Raw genomic sequence first — 24,039 nt, forward strand, 5'->3', positions numbered from 1 at the left:
AAAGGTTTACTAGGTCACAGAGTTTGAAAATTGTTTTAACATCTCCCACTCGCAAATCTTTCAGATAAGATACAAGTTTGACTAGAGCTATTACTTCTACGGAGGCCTCACTAGGTGATTTGTTGTTATTCTTTCATACACCGCATGCTCTGTTATACACTCCAACTAAACATTTATAATGGTATTCAGCATCCGTGTGTGCATATCACCCATAGCCAATTTCGCAATAACTGCTGTATCTTGAACTAACTCAGCACACTGACGAATATTAGCATCCACATCATCTGTTTTCACTTTATGCATTACAGATGCATCTGATGCATTGCCAAAGAAACATTATGTTCTTCCAGGAATTCTATTTGGAGCTGGAATTGTCAAACATGTTTTAACTGGGCTACTATATAGATCCGCTTCGCTATGTTTTTTTTCTGAGCCTGTTGCAGCTTTAGATTTTTGCACTTGTTAAAACACGATTTATGCCACACTGCATTGTTAGTCCTTAATGTCTGCTCAATACCTGAACCATCATCAAGCCGTTCTAGTTCGATATTCATTGGTACGCACAACAGTTCTTTACATTTCTTCAAGTTATGGTCAAAAACACTATATCCCTACCCTTAATGTTTGCATGTAGCATTTGCTGGGCTAATAAAGCTTTCTGAAGTTCTTTCCTGACAAAGAACACAGATGGACCAATTTGTTGCAACAACACCATTACACTGGACAGCTTGACCACTGGTTGTCGATGTTACAATAAGGTATTGTTTCGACATGCTACTCATTTCCAGGCATTACAAAACATGTGTTGAAGCTGAAAACAAAAGAAAGGTACATATTAATATATAATACATGTTATTAAATGTTGATGCATGTCAAAATAAGTATGAATATTTACACCCAATTTATGACTAATTTGAATGTAAAAAATTTCTACATGATTTTGGCGGCCATTTTGGATTTATATTTAGGAATACACAGTGTAGATCCAAAGTGGGCATGCACATGATATGCACTGACGTGTACACATGAACTTTTGTGCCAAATTTGATGCAAATTGGAAGATTTAAAACTATTTTTTTATGTTTGTTGGCCATGTTGGATTTTGATTAAACTGTATGACAAAATAGGCTGGATCCACTTGGGGTCTTGCTCTTATATTATTAATATTACAAAGATGAATGTACCAACTTTCAGCTTTCTATCACTAGGTGAAAGATTTCAGCTATACTACAACATGGAGACATCAAGTATTCACAATGAAAGCTGCCCCATTTTGGTCAAGTGAATTGCTCCAATATTTAGGCCCTGACTCAGCGCCACCCAGGGAAACCTACAAAGACCAGACTTTGTGAAAACAAGACACCTAGGGAAGTTCAGGGTAGTATAACCTGCTTGGACCACTCTACCTTTTCTTACACAGAATGCTGTGCAAACGTCAAACTTTGACTATAATCACAGTTTTCCTCACATTCCGTGAAGGAATTTTCCCAAATCAGCAGGGATCCATAAAATTCCCATCATGCAGCATTCCAGCTTGTGCGGCTGGGCGTATCGTAACAACAGGAACCAATCAAAACTTTGACTGTATGAATTCAATGCATTGTCAATATAGTTCTCACATGTTTAAAGTTTTGGTCCATTCCTATTATGTGCTTTCTGTGTACCCACACATGGGGAGAACAGTTTATCTTGGGAGACTGGTAGGGATGTAGGATGATAGGAGTTTTACCTTTGGCTCTAATCGTCCAAGATATTTTAACATTAATGTGGACAAAATTTCATTTTTGACCCATAGTTTGACATTTGTAGGGCTTTTTGGGTAAGAAAACATGCTGAGATCCATGCAAGCCACACAACTCTTCAATTCCCTTCGTCTCACATTTTCCAAGATGCCCAGGATTTGTAGGGTTTTCTGGGTGCTGGCTAACCTTGCGGCCAGATATTTCAACCATCTGCCATGGAAAGAGTGAGAATATTTGGCATTTTTAGGCACAGTTTTGATGTTCATAGGGCATTCTGGGTTAGACAGTATGTTGAGTCCATGCTCACCACACCCCCCTGGATTCCCCTGGGGTCTAGGTTCAAGAAGTGCCATGATTGGTAGTCTTCCCTGGATAGTAGCCGACAAGGAGCCTGAACATTACAGCCATTCCTCATGCTAAGTGAGAGGAAATAGCAATTACTTTAGGTGTAGTTTTGAAATAGTGGCCTACAGAGAAGGGGTTAACCTCCCATTCTGCCTTTCCGGGGCTAGGGGGGCAGAAAGCTGCCTAGGGTTCAGGGTTGTGGGGGACAGACAGCCAAAGCCAAGATCAGTCAACCCCCACCTGATCTCTTTGTTTAAACCTACCAATTGATGGTCTGAGAACTACATTGGGCAATACAATAGGTGGCAGAAATGGAGATTCACTGAAATGTATGTTATTCAATGCCAGATCCTTGGTGAAACACTCTATGGAATGTGCTCTTCTATTTGAAGAAAACAATGTTAAATTGGCATTCATTACGGAGACATGGTTAGATGGTTCATCTGGCCCGGATTTCGTCAAAGCCATCCCATCTGGCTTTCACTGTCACACTCTTGACCGAGCACAGAAAAAGGGGGGGGGGGCTTGCGGTGATTTATCATGAGTCACTTACCCCAAACTTTGCTCCTGCCTCTAATCAGATGTGCGAAGCTCTTACCTTTAATATATATTCAGCTTCGCACAAACCTTTTAAAGGCATTTTACTTTACCGCCCACCGGGCTCGAAAAGTGTTTTTTTAGATTCATTGAGTTTGCTGCTAGAAGAAGGGCTGTGTCAACAGTCCTTCACAATGCTGGGAGATTTTAATTTCCATTTGGAAAAGCTTAGTGACGTTGACACCTCCAGATTAGTACAAATTATGGCTATAGGAGGCCTGAAACAATTGGTAACCCCTCCTACACACATGAAGGGTCACACTTTAGATGGCATATATTCTAATAATAAGGATCTTGTCAATATTTCATTTCTTCCAATTACGTGGTCCGATCACTCTGTGATCAAGTTTGAGCTAAAGAGCTCTTTTGCCCATATATCAGGCTCCAAACAGATTAAGGAAGTTATCACTAGAGCCTGGGGTAAATTGGACACTAAAAATTTGGAATGGTCACTTACTAAGTCTAAGTATACGCCCTCCCGGGAGATTGAAGAAGCAACGACTCTTTATAACAGATGGCTTGCCAATGCATGTGAACAGCTAGTGCCCCCTAAAAAATGGATCCTAAACGAACTTCCCCTACTGCACCTTGGTATTCAGGAGAACTTAAGGCCAAGACATTGATTTGCAAACACGTCGAAAGAAAATGGCGTAATAATTACGCAGAGTCTGACAAAAAGGAGTTTAAAACTGCCATTTCTAACTGTAAGCAAGCTCTTATGGCAGCCAAAAAAGAATATTTCTCGTCACAAATAACTAAAGCTCAATCCAATTCTAATGAACTTTTTAAAACGGTTATTAAACTATCTAATCCTAATATGCCTAAAAATTACGCTGCCCCTGATTTCGGCAATAAAATTGCTGAATTTTTAAAATCTAAAGTAGAGACGATATTTTCATCCCTTTCGGGACTGATTAATACAAATCCGACCGGTTTGAATGTAACTAAATTGGAAAGCCCTTGTCCTTTAGACTTAACCTTGGATCATTTTGCTCCTTTGGAGAAATGTGATACATTGAAATTGTTGACTGGCATTAAATCCGGCGCACCGAAGGATCCTTGTCCAGTGTGGATCATTAAACAGATTGCTGCTACTATTTGTACGGCTTTGACTCCCCTGCTTAATGATGTTTTCTTATCTGGAATTTTTCCACAACTCTGGGAAAAAGCCTCGGTTCTTCCTCTGCTGAAAAAGCAGTCTTTGGATCCTACCGATCCAAACAACTATCGTCCTATTTCTAGACTTCCTTTGCCAGCCAAAGTGCTGAAAAAAACAATGAATAGTCAACTCAGTGACTTCCTCCATCTTAATAACTCTTTAGATCCTTCACAATATGGGTTTAGAGCCCTACATAGCACTGAGTTGGCGCTATTAAAATCGACTGAGGAAATCAGAGAGGCCGTGGACAGGGGAGGGAATGCGATGCTGATCCTCCTAGACCTGTCCGCGGCCTTTGACACGGTTCACCATAAGGTACTACTGAACCGGTTGTCTGAAGTAGGGATACGTGGCTTGGCCTGGCAGCTGCTGAAATCATTTTTGACAGACAGATCACAAACAGTAGACCTAGATGGTAACTTGTCTGAACCCTTCTCTTTGCCATGTGGGGTGCCACAGGGCTCAGCTCTTAGCCCCACACTTTTTAACATCTATGTGGCACCCCTGGCAGGCATTATTAGATCCTATGGGTTCCAGCTCACCTCCTATGCCGACGACACACAAATTGTGCTGTCGGTGATGGAGGGAGCAGAGAAGGAAGCAGGTGCACGCTTCCATGACTGTATGGGATCCATCTCAATGTGGATGTCTGCCAATTGTTTAAAACTCAATTTAGCCAAAACTGAGGTCCTCGAATGTGGACACCAGAATGGTGGCCTGATAATTTGGGTCTTTGTCCTACACCAGCCAGAAAAGCCAAGAACCTAGGTATAGTGGTAGATAACAAACTTACCACGGGGGACCATGTAAGCACGAGGACCTCCGCATGCTTCATGGTGCTAAGAATAATTAGGAAAATTAGGTTCTTTCTGTCTGAAGCGAGCTTGAGGACGGTAGTGACGGCACTTATTATGTCGCGTCTTGACTACTGTAACAGTCTATTTCTTAATATCCAAAAACAACATCTGAATAGGCTGCAGGTTGCCCAGAACGCAGCAGCTAGACTGCTGACGGGGACACCCAGATTTATCTCAGTTAAGAAAGAATTTAAAAAAGTGCATTGGCTTCCAATACATCTGAGATCTCGCTTCAAGGTGCCGTGTATTGTGTTCAAGGCTGTGAATGGAACAGGTCCTGAGTTTCTTAAAACTAAGTTCTCATGGTATATTCCAAGCAGAAATTTAAGGTCCACAGGTTCCAAACAAGTGAAAACCCCCAACTTTAAGAAGACAAATGGGGGGGGGGGGTAGAAGCTTTGTTTATTGTGCCTCTAAAGCTTGGAATGAATTGCCCTTCATTCTGAGAAACGCTTCTGATCTCACCTCTTTTAGGAGACACCTTAAGACATGGTTCTTTTCCCAGTTTTAGATCTTTGCTTCGCAGGTATTCAGTGCTTAGCGTCAGGACACCCTAGGGTAATCGTGCGCTCTACAAGCTTTAATAACATAACATAACAAAACATTTTTTTACCCAGGTGCTCTAGTGCGCTTAAAGGAGGTAAACCTTCAATGTGCCACCGGGTGAAGGACACAAAGACTGCCTTGGGTCTGCGGTGGCGTGGATGTCCTAATGACAGGACAGGTCAGACCCCACCACCACATACATATTTTTAAAAAGTTATCAAGTCATCCCTACAGTCTAGTAGTGCTTTCTGCCTCCCTTGGTGGAAGACTGGGAATAAACTCCTCAACCTGCCCCCTACAAGACTGTATGGCCTTCGGGGTCTGGGGCATGGCGCAATGCCAGGTCCAGTCGGAACCCTGCACCACTCTTAATAAAGTAAGCCTGTAATCACAGGTGACTCCCCTGGGTGGGCAGGTTGAGGATAGACACCTCAATATGTCTCTCCAATGGTGCAGAAAGGCTACATAGGCCCTGCGGTGAGGGGCGCAGCCCAATACCGTGACCGGTTAGCTCTAGTGATGCATTTGATCCCCCAAGATAGGTAGATTTGGGAAAAACTTCTCAATTTGCCTCCATAGGTGAGGCGGAAAGGCTGATTGGGCCCTAGGGCGTGGAGCTGGACCAAACCCATGACCAGTTAACCCCAACCACATAATTAAAAATAAAAGTAGTCCCGTAATCATTGTTGTCTAGTCGTGCTTTCTGTGCCCCTGGCTGGGCAGATTGGGGGATAAACGCCTTAATCTGCTTTCCAGGGGGCTAATGATTTAATGGGCTCCTGGAGTGAAGGAGTGTGGCCCAATGCCATATGGGCCAACCCCAAACCCCATACATAATAGAAGAAGTAATCCCTAGTGTCTAGTGGTGCATTCTGCCCCACTGGGGTGGACAGATTGAGGCATAGTCTCCCATATACCAACCAGGGGTGGGGGCAAGACGACTGCTTGCCTCTGATGGTGTGGGACAGCCTGTTGTGAGATGGACGGGACCCCTAATCCATTCCACTTTTGAAAAAAAAAAAGTCTGGCACTAGTGGGATTTCTGCCTCCTTGGAGTAGGCAGATGTTGGTGGCATATCCCCCCATTTGCCACCTTGCAGCCCTCGTGGTCTAGTGGGGTAGATTCCTGTTCAGGGATCGCCCTTCTGCAGCAATTCCCGGGCAGGAATCTAATAAAGAGGAATACCGTTGGATAGGAGGAGGACCTCCTCTTTTCAGTGGTACTTCTCCTGTTCAGATTGGTTCTTGGTCAGGTGAGCAGCGGCCTGAGCACCGATCAAAGTGAAAGCATTCGAAGCTGAGAGCGCTGATTGTCACGAGCCAAAAAAGAAGACAAAATGCCTCTAGGTGCAGGGAAAGCTTTATCCTTGTAGTCTGAGGCAAGTGCCTCAAAAGGAAATCCATCTTGTACATCTATAACAGCAGGATGCTGAACTGTGAGTGCTTAAACATGACCGCCATATCTTCAGCACTTGCTGGGTTGTTCTGTTGATGTTGAGGTCACATCCATAGCAGCCAAGGTGTTACTACTGGTCTGGGGTAATCCTGCCTTTGTATGACATGGTCTACCCAACACTGTATTGGATAAGATCTTGGAACAACTTTCTGGTGAAGTCAGGATTTGAGATTGACTCTTTTTTTTTTTTAAACATTTTATTGTTATTATACACATCGAGTAAAGCAGTTCACACTCATTGACCGTTACAGATACTTGTTGACGTGATATACCAAGCAATACCACTGTACACAAGAAGTATAAATACAGTTGTGCCCATCCCACCGCCGTACAATTTTTAAAATCCATTGCCTCACATGGGGGACGTATCATGGTGTGCATATTTTCAGTTTGTCAGTCACTCAAGTCCGGGTCTGAGTCTTCGGGTGGAGGGGCACATATGTTTCCCCGGAAAGTGTTCCATTTTCCCCATACTCGTGTCCATTTTCGGGGGCATCCCCTATTAATAAAGACTGCCTTTTCTGCAACCATGGCGCTATCGAGGTCATAACACCACTGCTGATGGGAGGGTATCGTTGGCGCTCCCCAGTGCTGTGCAATATTTCTTTTGGCTAGTGTGATACAGGATTTGGGATTGACTCTTGCCTTCCATTCATTTCCTGGTGATCCTTGTGAGGGATGGTTTTAGTCATTTGAAGGATGAGGAATAATACAAAACAGACACTTGCTCTGCTCGGCAAGCAAGCCAAAGTACTCCTCTGACATATATATAGTTTTGTATTGCTATGTTAATGTGCATTCTCTGACTCCATGTCCTCAGGAGCTTCAGTATTGGGTGTTTGCTAAGCACATGTCTATAAGTGAAACAGTAATTAATTTGACCCCCCCCTCCCTCTTCCAAACAATAACTACCACCCCCCTCAATGCCGTCCCCCTCTTCCCCGGCGTGTCTTGGGTTATTAGGCACCTGCGTCCTTCTCCAGGTCACCCTCCAGAGACTTCTATCTAATCCTCCTGGTCTCTGAATTTCCTTTTAAGGCTTCTGCTGGAGGCACATTCCTCATCCCTCTCACGTCCCCACTCATGCATCGCAATACATGGAATCAACCATCCACCCCCGGCTATTCTCGGTTTCCCTCTTCTGAAATGTCATTGAGCTGCTTTAATTGCAACGTTAAAGCCTCCCACGCCCTGGCTGCTTCTAACATCTTCTCGCTTCCACATCCCATTGAGGGATGGTTTAGTGTTTTGAAATTGAATTGTTAAGGAGATCTGAGAGATTAAGTACAAGCAGCAAATTTGGGAAATCAGTCCTGAGGAAGCGATAATATCCTGAAACACGTGTTGGCTGGATATCTACTTTTTGAGTCATACAATATTTGTGAAAAATATTGAAAGAATATCACCAGAAAGTGGAATTTTATCGCAAATTGGACAATAGAATAAAATAAATGTTATCTGAAGCAGCAAGATGAATGGACTTCTTTTTCTCTCAGATAATTTTGCATTATGTGCTAGTACAAAAAAACACTAGAAGGTATCCAGTGTTCTGAGATGAACACTGCACATTTTTCTTTTCCAGGTGTGTCAACCTAAACACACATAAGTGTCTACAAACACATACACAGGGGAATGCACATGAAACCCTTAATTGTTTTAGCTCTGGATCTGTATACTGCTATTCTCAAGGTGCTGATCATGAAACCATCTAACATATTTTCACTCAGGCTCCTATAGTCCCACACTTCAGTAGGTCAGCACTGGTTACTACTCAGGCTACTGCAGAGGTTCTTCTTTCTTGGCCCATTGTTCACACACATGGCATGAATGAATGAGCAGGTCCCATAACATAGTCAATCTACTTGAAACTTAGCTAGATTGAGACTGCAGACAGATGGCCATTTGGCAGACACACTGCCTGACACAGTGAGTGTTATAAAGTCCTGCCGTTACTCTGGCTGGCTGTCACTGTAAGGGGTCTCGATGTGAGCAGTGCTGCCTTCATTAATATGCATAGACTCTCTGATTGAGGTACTGGGCTTGGGCATAGCTCTGGGAGGTAGTTCAAGGGTGCTGATGAGCTACCAGTAGCTCCTGGAAACTCGTTGGGGAACCCTTCCATAGAGAGATATGGTCATTAATGAGGTACTTCATTGACAACATGCGTAGACATCTGCAGGAAGACTACCTTGAATAGTTGAACTAGGATTCCTTGGTTTCAAACCAAGTTCTGCATTGAAATTAGATGAGTTAGCTGTGATGGGATAGTTCCATGGTGTATCCCTATGAAGAACATCCAGGCTCTGTCTAACCATCTTGAAGCCAGAGGTTCACCTGACAAATGCGAAGTTTCTTTTCTCTGGATCTGCCTTGTTCGGACAACATACTGGAGAAGAAATGCTAAAGATGACGAATGAAGCAGAGACCTTGAATGCAATTGGCATGGAGGAACGGAAGAAGTTTTATAAACAAATACAAGCCCAGGTGAATAGGTATTTTCCATGAAGGGTTCAGTCCCCTCAATGGCCTTACCAGTTGCAACAACAACAGCAAGGCTAAAGATATCAATATCAATGAATGCCATCGAAACCAAAATCCATGTCAACAAGACTCTCCAATACTAGAACAAGAAGACACTCTTACAGAGACACTAAATGACAGCCTAACATCACCCTTCTCCCACAAATTAACCACTCCAATGAGGGGAGTGGTAACGCTACATCAGGAAGAATGGAAATCCATCACAACATGCAAGTGGATTCCAAAGATTGTGTCATGGATACTCCATGTTTCAAGGCCAGTTCAGTGTGAGTTCCTCCAAAACCAACATAGAAGCACAAGTATTCCAACTTGGAGGAACAAAACATCTGTTCTGCTTGGGAAAAGTGCAACGGAGCTAGCATCACCTCAGCAAAAACGTGAAAGAGTCTACTGTAGATAATTTCTAATTTCAAAGAAAAGCATTAAGCAGGAGTACAGACCAATTTTAGATCTTCAGTTCACAAAAAGATTTATGAAGAAAACGAAGTAAAAGAAATCTTGGATGCTCCCCCTGCTACAGATATATCTAATGCAAGACTAAACAAGTGGATGTGTACTATAGATCTGCAAGGCGAGTTCTTCCACATCCCTGTCGCATGACACCACAAAATGTATCTGAGGTTTGTGGTGAGGCCTAACATTATCAATACACAGTTCTACCATTTGACCTAAAATCAACTCTGCACAAAATACATGGCAGTAATAGCAGCTCACCTGCGAAGGAAGGGGATCTTTGCCTACCCTTACTTGGATGGCTGGTTACTCAAAGCACACACACGGTTAGACGAAGGTGGAAAATAATTTTAAAACATCTTTCAAGATGCTCCACAAACAACTAGGCCTGCAGGCCTCCAAATCAACTTTTCAAAATCAATCTTGATACTAGTACAACATCTGTCATACATAGGTGCAACTATAGACATGATAGAATGAAAAGTGTATCCTTTGGAGTTGAGAGTGTTATCTACCCGAGGCAAGTCCCATCTCTTATAGAATACCACCAGTCCAACAGCTTTGCAGATCTACTGCCCTCTCGGTTCTGTAGCATTTTGTATTTACGTTGTCCCAAATGCAAGGCTGCATATGAGATCCCTGCTGTAATGCCTGAAAGATCAATTATCTCAGAGATGCGCCAATTAAAGAGACAGAGTGCAATTAACTATCTCAGCAAAGCAATCCTTGATATAGTAGTGCAAGAGTCTTAATCTACTCAAAAGAGTTCCTTTTTAGGTGACACCATCACAAATATTGTAGCAGATGCATTTCTGACAGGTTGAGGAGCTCTTCTAGACCACCTGTCAGTTCAGTGACAGTGGGTGGACAAGGAAAGTTCATACCACATCAGTTATCTGAGATTGAGAGCAGTTCATGCGGGTTGCACGGCCTCCTTTCCATCTCTGACAACAAACAGCATTCTGATACAAACAGACAACACCACAATCATGCATTTCCTAAACAACAGGAAAGTATGGGATTGAGGCCGCTGTCTGTGGAAGTGCAGATGATCTGGCACTGGTCCTTAGCCAGAGCCTGTTAAGATCATTAACTTAAATCCTTAAGAGTAGATATCGACTCCAAATTCTAAAACCAGTTACTATCTCCTTAGGCTGTCTAGTCATGGCCTAACCATTAACGTAAAGATGAAGTGTGGGTACACCACTAAGGGAATGGGAAATTGGATGAGAGTGAGAAACAGCAAAACACTGGATCTGGAGGTCTTTTGGTTACCTGTACTCACTTGATCCAGACTCTGGGGCAGATTTATCCTAAAAGAGAAGTAACGGGGTTAAGTATTAAATAGCCGTTTAACTTATTGCCATCAAAACAGATCACTAAGGATTCGTTCCATACAGTGTAATCAGTGCTGTTTGTAGAAATTGTTGTGTTCTGATGAGAGATAAACAATATGAGCAAGGATTTCCCTTTTTTTTAATTTTTGCCTGGGGAGGTGGGGAAGAGCTTCCCCAACCTCCCGAGGCTCTTGTTTTTCTTCATTGTAATGACAATTGCACACATTGTGCACTGATGTCATTACATTGAAAATTAAACTGAAACTAAATTTTATTATTTAATATATATTATTGAATTATATATATCTTTTTTAGCGATGGGAGCGCCATAGACATTGCATTAGGCAATAAATAATTAAACCGGTGTCGCCCCATTGCCGGCCATTCATTGGCCAAGGATCCACCAACCATATGGCAGAACCGTTTAAATGACTGTGTCGTTTTATTGACGGCTTTTCCGCACTGATGATGGCAAGAACTCCTTGTTTTTGCTGTTTTTTAAGTGGTTTCCACCACAGCTTCCCAGTTGCACCCGCCGCGAGTTCGGCTGGCCCCACGTGTAGTTCTGTGCTTTGGATTCAATTTGGGCTGCCGAACCGCTGCTTATGGACTCAGTTGACCTATTTAGGTTGTGGCTTATACAAAGCTAGAGTGCTTTTACCATATGTGGGACACTCACAGTGTTTCCGTTTTTAATCCAGCGGCAGGCGAGGGGATGTATATGCACAGTCATCACGGCTGCCAATTAATTTTTTTAGCGATGGGAGCGCCATAGACATTGCATTAAGCAATAAATAATGAAACCGGGTGCGTCCCATTGCCGGCCATTCATTGGCCAAGGATCCACTAACCATATGGCAGAACCGTTTAAATGACTGTGTCATTTTATTGACGGCTTTCCCACACTGATGACGGCAAGAGCCAGAAACGCGTCTGCAGATGTTTTATAGCCGACACACCCCCGTGAGTGCACCGGACCTTGGGAGTACCATGAACTCCTTGTTTTTGCTGTTTTTTAAGCGGTTTCCACCACCGCTTCCCGGTTGCACCCGCCGCGAGTTCGGCTGACCACAGGTGGAGTTCTGTGCTTTGGAGATATATATATATATATATATATATATATATATATATATATATATATATATATATATATATATATACATCACACGCTGCAAACTTCTTCAAAGAAGGACTCGCACTCAGGGAAAACCAAGATTTATTTACCGTGGTGAATAAATCTTGGTTTTCCCTGAGTGCGAGTCCTTCTTTGAAGAAGTTTGCAGCGTGTGATAATTACACCGGGAGACCTGCCCGGTTTGACTCGCCACCTGTCTACGGGCCACAGACTTTGGAAACTTGGTTGTTTGGAAAGTTATATATATATACATATATACATTTTTTTTTGTACAACTATAGTTTTGACATTGATATATTTTTTTCTATATTTTTGTACTTACCATTATAAATATAGGATGGCGATATTTTTGATATCGATGTTTAAAACTCGATATTATGGTATGGGGATATTTTAAGTGTTGATATTCTGTCAGTGAACCTGAGTGCGGAGCCCATTGTATCTTTATTTTCTGAAAAGTAGAGGTCAGTTCTGTTTTTTTTATTTTTCCACTATGCCGTTGTTTTGCAGGTACCAGAGGACTTTGGACCAGGCTCCTCCTTTCCTTTCCATTCTGCCCAGTATCTCTACCCACACTGGGGAGTGGTCCGAGTTTCCCCTTGCGAGGTGTTAGCCCCCACAAATCTTCCCATGTGTAGGCATTGTGTCAGAAGATAATCAATATGTGACAAACCTTTGTGTGCTCCTGAGTAGAATGTGTATTGCTTTTGCCAGGGATTGTGGGTGTGCCATAGATCGATCAGACCGAAAGCCACGAGGAAGCTAGACAATAGACCGGGCTCTCCCAGAGTCACTCTTGCAGTTACTCTGTCCCAGTTTTCATAAACTAGCGTGTTAAAGTCATCTCCCAAAACCAGTATTACAGAGGATAGCTGTAGCAGAATGGAAGCTATCTCTGGGATGGTGAGTGCTTGCAATTCTGTTGGGATGTATACTGAGCATAGGTTTATCGTAAGGCCGTCCCAGAGCCCCGTCTGTAAGACATATCTGCCTTGTTGGTCTACCCATGTCTGTTGAGGGACAAATGGGAGCAACGTTTTTATAAAGAGCTCTACCCCTCTTGGGTTTGTAGTCTATCCGAGTGAGCTATCACTTTGTACCCATATGTGTTTAATGCTTTATAATGATTGCCCTTTAGGTGGTCTTCCTGTAGGATGACAGCATCTGGGGCTTGTCTTTTGAAGTATTGCAAAACAATCCCTCTTTTAATTCTGTTTCCCAATCCATTAACATTCCAGGATAGCACTTTTAATGTTTTCCCTTTTGTCATTTTGGGGTAGTGTCTGCTGGTTCTGTGGGGATTCCTTGTTCAGTTACTGCATGTGGAGACCACAGTAGCCTAGCCACGATCGTTCTATTATGTTTGGGCCTATCAGAGGTTTTGTGACTGCAAAACAAACATATTAACCAAAACAAAACTCCCCTGTAATAAAACTCCCCCCACCCCTGCATGGCTTTGAACTACCTGCGGCCCCAACTTGCAGTGATCATGTTGCCCCTTCAGTTATGTATCACTTACAGACGGCATTGTATTAGCCTTTCCAGTATGTTCAAGGTCGCACAATAGCCCTGAATCATGTCCTTCCATACTCTGTTCTTAGTCAGGTTGAGTGCCGATATCGGCCCATGATGTGACCTTTTCCCAATGCCTCGGTACATTTAGGCAGGCTCCTCCAGCATTGAGTTGTTTTCTTCACTTGCTTGTCCAAGTGGCTAGACCAAGTGTCTCAGATGTGATCAATCATGATATGGGTCTTCTCAGTGTGTTCATTGCGGTGCAGCCCTTTCAGCGTGTCCTTTGTTTTGTCTGGGAGGGTACCAGCCCTCTAGCCAGTTCTATGTCTCACCTTGAGTTCCAAAGTGCCAATTTTTGCCTTCTGCTATCACCCTCAATTTTCCTGGCACATTATCATGTATGTAATCTCTCTGGCTCTTAGTGCCTTCCAAACATTCTCAAAAGTTGCGTCTTTTCTGGACATTTAGTGTGAAGTCTGGAAAAAAGCTGATTGTGGTATTGCTGTGTTGGATATTGTCTTCCAGGTGCACAGCTTGGAGTATGGCATCTGTGTCGCAGTAGTTAAAAATGCGAGGAACTATTGTTCGAGGTGGGGCTCCTGGGCGAGGTTTGTCACTGGGGCCCTGTGAGTTCGCTTGACAGTGAAGAGCTTTGAGAGCTTGAGTGTTTGCACAATTAGGTCCTCCAAGAATAAATCCACACTGGGTCCCTGTGCTCTTTCTGGGACCTTCATCCCCATAATGTTGTTGCAAATTGATCGCCCTTCACATTCTTCTAGTTTTGCTATTATTTGCTCATTCTCTTTGGTGAGTTGGGTTATAGTTACCTTGAGAGATTTGGTGTCGCATTGAAGAATGTTTAGAAAGTGTTCAATGTGTGTCACCCTTTCGTTGATCTTTTTTAGATCTGCTCACAGAAGGGTGACCTCGATAGTCTATATTAGGTTCTAGCGCACCCTTCATATCTGGGATTGTTGTCATAATATCTTTTATGGATGGTTGTGTTTCCTGCCTGAGACTCTAGGCTCAATGCTTCTTGCATTCTCCCTGGTATGCTGGGCTGATTCTGCTGAAAGCATGTTTACCTTGCATTTGTCCAGTTTATTTTGTTGGGTCCCTTTTACACCTTTACCATGTGGTCCTGGACCTCTTTGTGTGTTGTGTAGGATGGGCCACTGTTCTGGGGCTTGCCGGTGGCAGGATGAGCCATGTGTCCCTACTTCTCTACCTCTGTGATGATGTGTGGTACTCTCTGCTGCCATCCTGGAGGATGTGTGGTGGTTGGGTATTTCTGTCCCGCAGCCTTTCGGTTTGCCCACAAGCGAGCCTCGTCACTGAGTCTGATATTGTCTATCGAGGGGGACAGGGTTCCACACAGATTGCAGAGTTTTTGCTTCTGTCTGTGTTTGTTGATGAAGGAGTAGGGGGATTGCAGGACAGGAAAGACAGTACTCATCTCACTTGAGGCATTCCACTCTGTCCAGATTGCTGTTACTGGCAGTAGTGAATATGGCTGTCCACTTCATCTGAGTTCCCGGGATTCCCACGCCGTGATGGCTGATGGTGACGGGCCGCCTTCCTGGCTGTTGTGATCACTTGGCCCAAAGGTGAGTTCAGGGAGGATCATTTCTTCCCACCTTTGCAGGCGTGGCCTCAGCCTCTGCGTCCGATCTTGCTCTTCGGCGTAGGACGGGCTCACTACTTGACCCTGAGATTTGTGTGCGGGCATAGGCCATGAAAGTGCTTGTCCCAGCTCACCGTTTGTCGGGCCAGATCGCCGATTCTGGGGAGTCATTCAGCTTTGCACCCTTGTCTGACATCTCAGTAGAGGTGGGGTTTGGATATTTGCACAGAGGAATTAACAGATGTGAAAAACTGTGACAAAGGGAGAAAGTAGGGATGAAAAACAACCTGCAAGAGTAAAATAAAGGGGCAGGGAATGTATGTTGGTGGATGAATGAGTCATGCCTTGGAATGAAGACAAGACAGCCTTGGCATTCGACATTGTGGGCATTTGACTTCTGAGAAAAACTTTGGGCACCAGCGCTTACTCTTTTACAAATTTAACTCTGCCTCTGTAACATTATCTGGGATGTATTTAAAGGTTGTTGTGCAAAATACTACTTTAAGCTACACTGTACATAAAGATGAGGTGATTGATAATGAAACAGAGTTACTGTGCCAAATGTTGACACAACTACAAATTGAGCATTATCACCTGAGCCTCAATCAGATATCTGACAATGAAGAGCTCAAGACTTTTAAACACCTGGACACACATTTACCAACACATTTTCCCATTGACCCAGAATGGAAAAATCCTTTCCCTTAAGTTGTTGGAGCATACTGACTTAACAGGTTGGATATGAGATCTCAAATTAAACGATAACATTAATAGAAATTATACTAGTACAGTTTTAAGTAAAGAAGGTAATGAGGTACAGCAACCTAGGACCAACTGTAAGTACTTTGTGAATTGTACTTAAATCTTTAAATGGACAACACTTATGGTTCTATAAAAAAGCTGGAAGTAAACTGAACTCCTGATGAAGAAGCATACTTGGAATCCAGTGACTGTGCTACACTTGAATACAGAAGAGATAATTAGAGCAGTTGAAGTACTCCGGTAGGCAGTGGGGGCTGATTCAATTCCCTCCAAATTTTATAAAGCTTTTTGGGATTACTGACAACTTTTTTTTGGACAGGGATCAATTAATCTGGAGAAAAGCTTTCAGTACCATCATCCTGATGGTAAATCAATATTGCTGTCTTTCCCATAAACAAATAATGATTCAGAGTTTGTGGTTCTTATCATCCAATATCCTTTATCAAGTCTGATGCTAAGCTCTATGCTAAAATGCTAGCTGATCTTGTAGCAAAAACAAATAATGTTTGTTGGCACCTATGCAAAATAAATTTACCTTTTGAGATAGACCAGAACATTTTAGTAAGGCAGCCACTATTTCTGAATCCCAGGGTATCTAGTCTGGGATGATGCTGTTGTATGCCAAAAAGGCATTCAGCAGTGTCTGTTGGTGATTTTCGATCTTACTGTCAAGAAAGGGGGTTCAATCTTAAATGTGTACATGCATTGTATTCAAATTATAACCCCATCTCTAGGAGTAGTGTACAATACAGTTCTTGCAGCGGACAAGCATTCTGACTATTCCATCACTAGAGGTAGATTATTGCCAACTGAACTTCAATAATAGTACTTCGCATTAGCCAATGTGCTGACCACCGAGGGAGGGTTAATTTTACAGTGGATCCTCAGCGGATCACTGTACTGTTAAAAACAAATTATGTTTTTAGCTATTGGGGGTCCCTCTGGCATTCACCACCTGGCCAAGGGGGTCACAGTATCCCTACCCTGTCCCCCCTATGTCTTTTATATTTTTCATGACAGGGAACTGGGTTCCACAGTCCTAAAATGTCTGCCTCACCATCGTTGTTTATGGTGTGGTAACCAATCATGTCATATAAGAAATTATAAGCCTGAGCTAATGTCAGATGTTGGGACAGTAATCATCTATTGGGAAAGTGCCTAGTTGATTAATGTGGAGTAAATGAAAATGGAAATGTGTATTGATATTTTATAGGGCGGCCTCACGCATCAGCATATAGGAAGAGATGAAGGCAAAGTATCAGTGAAACGCAAAAGAGTCCAAGACCCAGAACAGTGGCACTTTGCACAGCGGAAGTTACTAAGGTTAGTGAGAACTTTTTTATCTGTGTCAACTACCAACCTTACACAAAATGTTTTAGCAGCATATACAATATCTTTGATTTTCACCATTATTTAGATACCTAGAGAATATTTAATTAATATGAAATAAGAAAACAAGGTCGGCATTTTGGTGTATGACGGACCGGTTTGACAGCACGGAAGAACCTCACATATACATCCATGTTACAGATATTGTGACAGGTTATTATCTAGGTTTAATCTCACCTGACTCTTTCCCTTCTTTTGGCTCTGATCCTATATAGTTATGGTTTGCCGGTAGCCATGCGGATTGATTCTTTTTGATGGTTCCCTTGCCATTTTTTCAACTGTTCTATTTGCCTTTAGGATTGTTCACTCTTTTCCTTTATTTTGGGTGGCACTTTTCTTCTGCACACTCATCACTTCCTAATAAATGTCTAGGGTGGGTGATGGTTCTCTTTTGGTCTATAACAGACTAAATTCTGTGATGTATTCAGAATCTGGTGACTATATCCCGTGTGATTCACTGGTTGTTGATTGTTCTATCTCTGTCCATGCCTATTCATTATTGTGATACTGTGTATCCATAATTACAGCCCTGAAGAAGTCCATGTATATAATACCTTACGACAAAACACGTGTTGGCTATATCAAGATGTACTGTTGAAGAAATCAACACTTGTTATATGGACTGCATCATATGGATTACTGGCTGTAACAAGAATTTGGATTAAACACTGATCCTGAACTTGTGTTTATGGAATAAAAGTGGACTAAGACTACATTTGTGTTCTTAGTCCAAGATCAATTTTGACATTTCGATATTCTATGTGTGCTCGGAAAGGAATTTTGCTGTTGTTGTGTTCTCTTCTTTGAAGGGATTATTAGCGTTGAATTGTTAACCGACCCTCCTCTCCTAGTAGCACCAACGTTATTATTGCTGCATACTTTTCCCAATACGGTCTGCAGAGCGCCCCTTGTGTTTGCTTTCGAACCTGATTACCAAATCTGTTTTCTTGAGACTCTCTTCATGGCTTGGTAGGATGTTAAATAAAATAAAATGTTTAAACATTTTAGAAATATATCCTCTGGATGCTTGAGTTTTTCCACAATAATCAATAATTAAAGGTGCCTTAGTATTCACGAAGGAAAGTTTAGATTCTATTTAAAACACTGAGCCGAGGATTATGCTCAACTCTTTATACCATAGATCAGTAGAATACAAAGTTAACATCTTCACCTGTATATTTCTCAAAACTCATTTTGCATAAGAACACTTTAAATGTATGGCAGACAAACACATACTATTCCCATGAGACTTGCCTCAGGCATCGTCACCAATGATCTTCCTATTGTGCCACAGCATGGCATACGAGGAGGGTGGAAGGAAGGAGAAGACTTCCTTCGATCCCCCCCATCTTTCGTTGATGCAACAAAAAAAATATAATCTTATTGTAAATCAGGATCAGGTGCGAGGAGTATGCTGGTACAAAGCTTACCACCAGAGAAACCGTTCCTACTACTGGCTTAAAATAAAAAATCTTGAAGGTAGACTCCGCTCACCAGTCGCTACTTTCATGATCTCTTACATTCTACCTCTCAAAGCCAAAGCTTTAGCCGCCATACGGACTGTGGCCAAATGAGCTCCAGAAACTGAAATTTCAATTTCAGCTTCCGACATAGCCCAATTGTCATGAGCAAGAACCTGCCCAAAGAGCTTCCTGATGAAAATGAAAAGCTGATTGGTCTCTGTTGGGAAGAGTCCTGCTGTCATATTCTTGTACGCCGTAGGGCATCTAATCACACAAAGTTACAGATAGTCGTCAAACCTTGGGTAAAAAAACATGCGGTTATCCAACTTGGTTCATCTGACTATTGCAAAAATTACTCCATCCGGGGTCTACAATCTCCCACCTAGATCAAGGACTGTGCCATTAAAAACCCATTTACAGGAGATTAGAAATAATGCATAGCCAGCTTGGATGAGATCTCCTTCTCAGGCCAAAACAGAAAAAGGTTGAGAAACATGTTGACATCCCAGAGCATAAAATATTTGAAACCAAGAGGTGTGGAGAGGTGAATGTCTCTCAAGAGTTTGCATACCTTAGGGTGTTCACCTGCTGTCATTCCCTCGAAAGGAATGCGCTCATCCGATTTGGTGGCCCTAAAGGTACTGACGGACTTGTAGACTATTACTGAAACAACCAGTTTAGTCAAGAAATGTATTTTCTGGACAAGTCTGCCCCCATGGGATCCAGATTCTGTCAGACATACCAACTGACCTGTCTCCTTCAAACGTATCTGTATTGCTTGTTGGTGCTTTCTGAACAACCCTTGGTGATTAGTCCTCAGCCTGCTTCGAAATACCCGGGGCTGGCCGCGTCTTCTAAGACCATGAGCTGAAGGAAGTCCTGTTCCAGTATGAAAGGAAACCAAACTTGAGCTCTCCAAAGGGTGGGTTCTCAACACCAGATATGTCTTCTGGCTCCTCACCTGGTGTGCTGTCCTCCTGATCATGACAAAGGGGGGAAAGGTGTAATTAATCTGCCACTCTCTCCAGTCCTGCAGGATCTGCCAGAGCTTCTGGGTCCAGGCGCCACCTGTAATACCACTCCAGATGGTGAATTAACCGAGAAGTAAACAAGTCTATCCTCCACGGGCCCTATGGGACATCAGGCCCTGAAATATCCCCCCCCCCCCCCGATCAAGCATTCGGTCGATGAAATCCTCCAGGTATCTGGAGTTTCAGCCTGCTATAACATTCTGGAAGACCGATGTCCTGCCACCACTGAAATTAGCTGTTTGAGGCAGAAGTGTTAAAAGTACTTGACTAACTCCACCTGCTTCTTCGACTTAGTATCCCCAAGTCACTTGATGTATCTGTCCACCAAAAGAGTGTACATCCGAAGAAGGATCCAGTAAGACTGCAGAAACGCACCTCACTGCCAAGAATCTTGGCAAAAGCTCCGAGCATTTAATTTGATGCTTGAGCTTCTGCTCTGTCCAGCGTCCCCCTTTAACTATATCTCCACACCCCAACCCAGGGACCTTGCATCTGATTCAATTAACATAACTGGGAAATTCCTAAAGATTGCCCTACCATTTCATGCCTCCATAGGTCTAGCCACCACTGGATTTCCATCCTGGCCTTTGTGTACAGAGAGATCAGCTCCCAGGTGGTAGACCTGATGAATGAACAAACCAAAGATCAGTTAACTCAAAAATTGGCTCCCACCATCAGAACTGGAGACAGCGATGATGTGGAGGGGCGATGGAGACCATCAGATATGCATCTTTCGGGTTCAGTCGGACCATCCAGTTGTTCAGTAGGAAAATATCCTGAAGTAGGTCAGTGCCTTCCATTTTAAAGTACCCATAAACCAACCAAGCGTTAAATTCTGGAAGTTTGTAGGTGGATGGGGTGAAGGATTGACCTAACAACTGTCAGTTGGCATTGCCAAGGAAACAAATGACCCACTGGGGCCAGCATGACAGGATCTGTGGGAAAATCAGCTTCCCCAAGGCCTTGGCCTCCTCCCCTGTCATATAAAAGCTCTTGGTAAGCGTTCCATGATATCCAAGAGTTTGTCTTGGCAGGCTGTCCAGGACCTGTCGATTCCCTTCTTTGGCTCCTTAACAAATGTAGATAGAAAGGAGGGCATTTTCTTCTCAGGGGTAAGAGAAACCTTCCCCTCTGAAAAGGGGTGATGACATTCAGCCCTCAGCCCCTGAAGTGTCTGAACCCATATCTTCCTTTAGGTCTTCCTCTGCAGGAGTAACCTTCTCCCCAGCCACCTCTGAGGGTAATGGTTCATGTCCTTGGTTGCAGGCTTGTTTTAAAAAACCCTCTCTGAGGTGCTCAAGTGCATCCAATTATGTAGCATTATCCTTGCTACATTTAGCCTTACCTTCCTTGGTGCCTCCAGCACCATGAAGTCCAAGGGCCTTGATGGAACTTTACCCGAAGGGAGGGGTTCAGGGAGAGCTGCAACCAAGAGTGGCAAATGTCTGCCTGGGCCTCAGAGTGTGTTTTCTTAAAGAATGAAAGCTTTCCTGTCAGATACATCCTCCTCCACGTCGCAGGGTTCCTCATAACCCTCCTAAAAATAGACTTTGTCTTGTGGAGGGTCCACTGTTGATGAATAGGAACTGTTTTTCCCATGTAAATTGAGCCTACACAGAGACACGCTAAGTCCAGAGGTGGATCTAGGTTAAAAACACTAAATAACGAGAGGTAACTGTCAACACTCTGTGGAATTTGCACTCTAGTGCTGATGTGGGTCCTGCAGAGAGAAGGAAACCCATGTAAACGTCCCAATAGTATTGCCTACTCTACGCCAGAATGCCGGATCACTGAAGAACTCTGCCACCTCATAGCTAGGTGGAGGCCTGCACTCCTGTGAAGCGAACACAGCTTTGCGGTACAGTATGCTCAAGTAGCTTCGCTGGCATGCAGGACAAGACAATCTGCATCTGGAGGCACAGCAATGTGTGCTAGGTTGCTGGAGCAGGAAGTAAAAAGGAGGGTTGAGGAAGTAGAGTGGTATGTTGTGGCATGATGGGAAGGGCATTGGTGGCATAGGCCATTAGCTCGGTTTGGTCACCATTTAGTTTTACTCTATCTGAAACTAGCAAAAGAAATCCAGGTATTAAAATATCTTCATTTTAGACATTAACCCCTTCCATGCTCATGACGGAACGGTTCCGTCATGAGCCACGGTTGAGCTGTGCTCATGACGGAACCGTTCCGTCATGGTCCCGCCTGCGCTCGAACCCTTCAGCACCGCGGCGGAATTCGCCCAGCGCTGAAGGGGTTAAGGGTTTATGTTATAGCTCATGAACCTGAGATATATCTGTGGAGAATTGAGCCCCAAGTCATCAAGTCCACCCCCCCCCCCCCCCCCCCTCCAGCCCCACTCCTCCGTCTATCTGGCTGACAAGTTCACCATCTCTGCTAGCTTTTGGCACACATGCATCAAGGACACCATCAGACTGAGACAAAGATGTGCAGACAAGAAAGAACAAGGCAACAAGCTTTCTTTATATTTACAGCTGAGTTCTAGAAAAACATCTCTGTATACATCACACCTGTTCCAATATATAAAAAAGCTGAAGATTCAACTCTTTAAAGAGCAGTACATCATGATGAAGTAACAAACCACTTTCCCTCCTAGAGACCAGCTACAATTACAATTACATGTTTACCTTGGGCCATATACAGAACTGAGCTGAATTATGGCTAGATTTGCACTTTATAATTAATTTATCATGTATACCTCTAGCGGGAGAGCTTGCGTCATTTATGACTAAGGTTATGGGGAATAGCTGAGATCTGACTGTTACCTGTCACGACCTCTGTTTTTAAGCTTTTGATCCTGTAGCCAGACATCATACTAAGTTGCGTAATATACTCCAGTACTGTTTCTAAATTTGGGTAGGTGAGCTCATTATTTATAACAACACCATCTATGTAAAAGCAAATTTTGCAAGTGTCAGGGATCCCTACGGGACCTGGAATATCCAAAGAGCTATAAATCAGAACAGCCAGTTGTTCGATAAACAAAGCCAGAGAGAAGCAGGGAGGGAAACCACCCTTGACAAGTAACTCTAACCGTCTCTACTGTACCAGCCTATCCCCTCAAAACAAAACAAAACTAAATAGTACAATCTGAACTGCAGTGACTTCAGAATAGTAGGATTTGTACCAAGGAGTAGAAATCCCTTGTCCTCCTAGTGGTGTCACAGACTGTAGCGATTTTATTGCAGCTCTTACATCTGCTGCTGTTTTGGTTGTAATCAGCAAAGTCTGTCCTTCCCTACATAGTGTTGTAAGGGAGATGGATGTTTTTTATGCCCTTTTTGACCAAAAGTCACTAGTATTAACCGCTCTGTATAGTTTTTAGTTTAAAAAAAAAGGTGTGCACAATTCCAATTTTTCCCATTCAGGGTCTGGTGCTTGGGATCTTTCATTTTATTTATAGAATTGGCTGAAGTCTGCCCTCCACTCTGCAACGGTAATAATTTTCCATTTATATTGTTTTTTCTAGTTGAATCTTGGTTTGTAAATCTTATAATGTATAATCTCGGAAGCCACTAATGCAGATTCCATTATGATCTTGATCAAATCAAACTTTTTCTTGTCTGTTTACCTGCTTTAATTTAGTTTGCATGTTGATCATTCGATCATAGCAGTGTTAGTCAGCTCTGTTATTAGCCTTTTTTCCCTACCTGTCATGTATAAACATGCTCAAATAGAATGGTTTAAAATGCTTTGCACACACAGGGGCATATGTATCAAAAACGCTTTTTGCGATTCTCAAATTGCGATTTTTAGCAAATCGCAATTAGAGAATCGCAAAATGCAATGTATGTAGGATTTGCTAAAAATTTAGCGAATCCTACATATTCCTTATTTGCGAATCGCAAATTGAGATTCACAAATAAGGAATTCCTTCCCATTAATTCCTGTGGACTAGAAGGCTCATAGGATTGAACGGGAAGGAATTCTCAATTTGCGATTAGCAATTAGAGAATCGCAAATTGAGAATGCAATTTCAAGGGTGCAAGGGTGACAAAAGGATACCATGTTGCACCCCTGAAATATGTATGTGTGCACATGTGGTGCACATACATGCCGTAAGGGCATGTAT

At 43.0% G+C, this 24,039-nt stretch overlaps 1 protein-coding gene across 1 annotated transcript in view; it reads left to right on the plus strand.

Moving 5' to 3' along the window:
- The window catches only part of MAJIN (membrane anchored junction protein), a 381,011-nt gene that overhangs the window by 332,093 nt on the left and 24,879 nt on the right, over window positions 1-24,039 (plus strand). Inside the window, exon 7 of the mRNA XM_085627772.1 lies at window positions 17,283-17,392. Coding sequence (XP_085483898.1) covers window positions 17,283-17,392 — 110 coding nt within the window. The remainder of the gene's footprint in view (window positions 1-17,282; window positions 17,393-24,039) is intronic.

This window comes from Triturus cristatus, chromosome 9 (assembly GCF_964204655.1).
Source record: "Triturus cristatus chromosome 9, aTriCri1.1, whole genome shotgun sequence".
Classification (NCBI taxonomy): domain Eukaryota; kingdom Metazoa; phylum Chordata; class Amphibia; order Caudata; family Salamandridae; genus Triturus; species Triturus cristatus.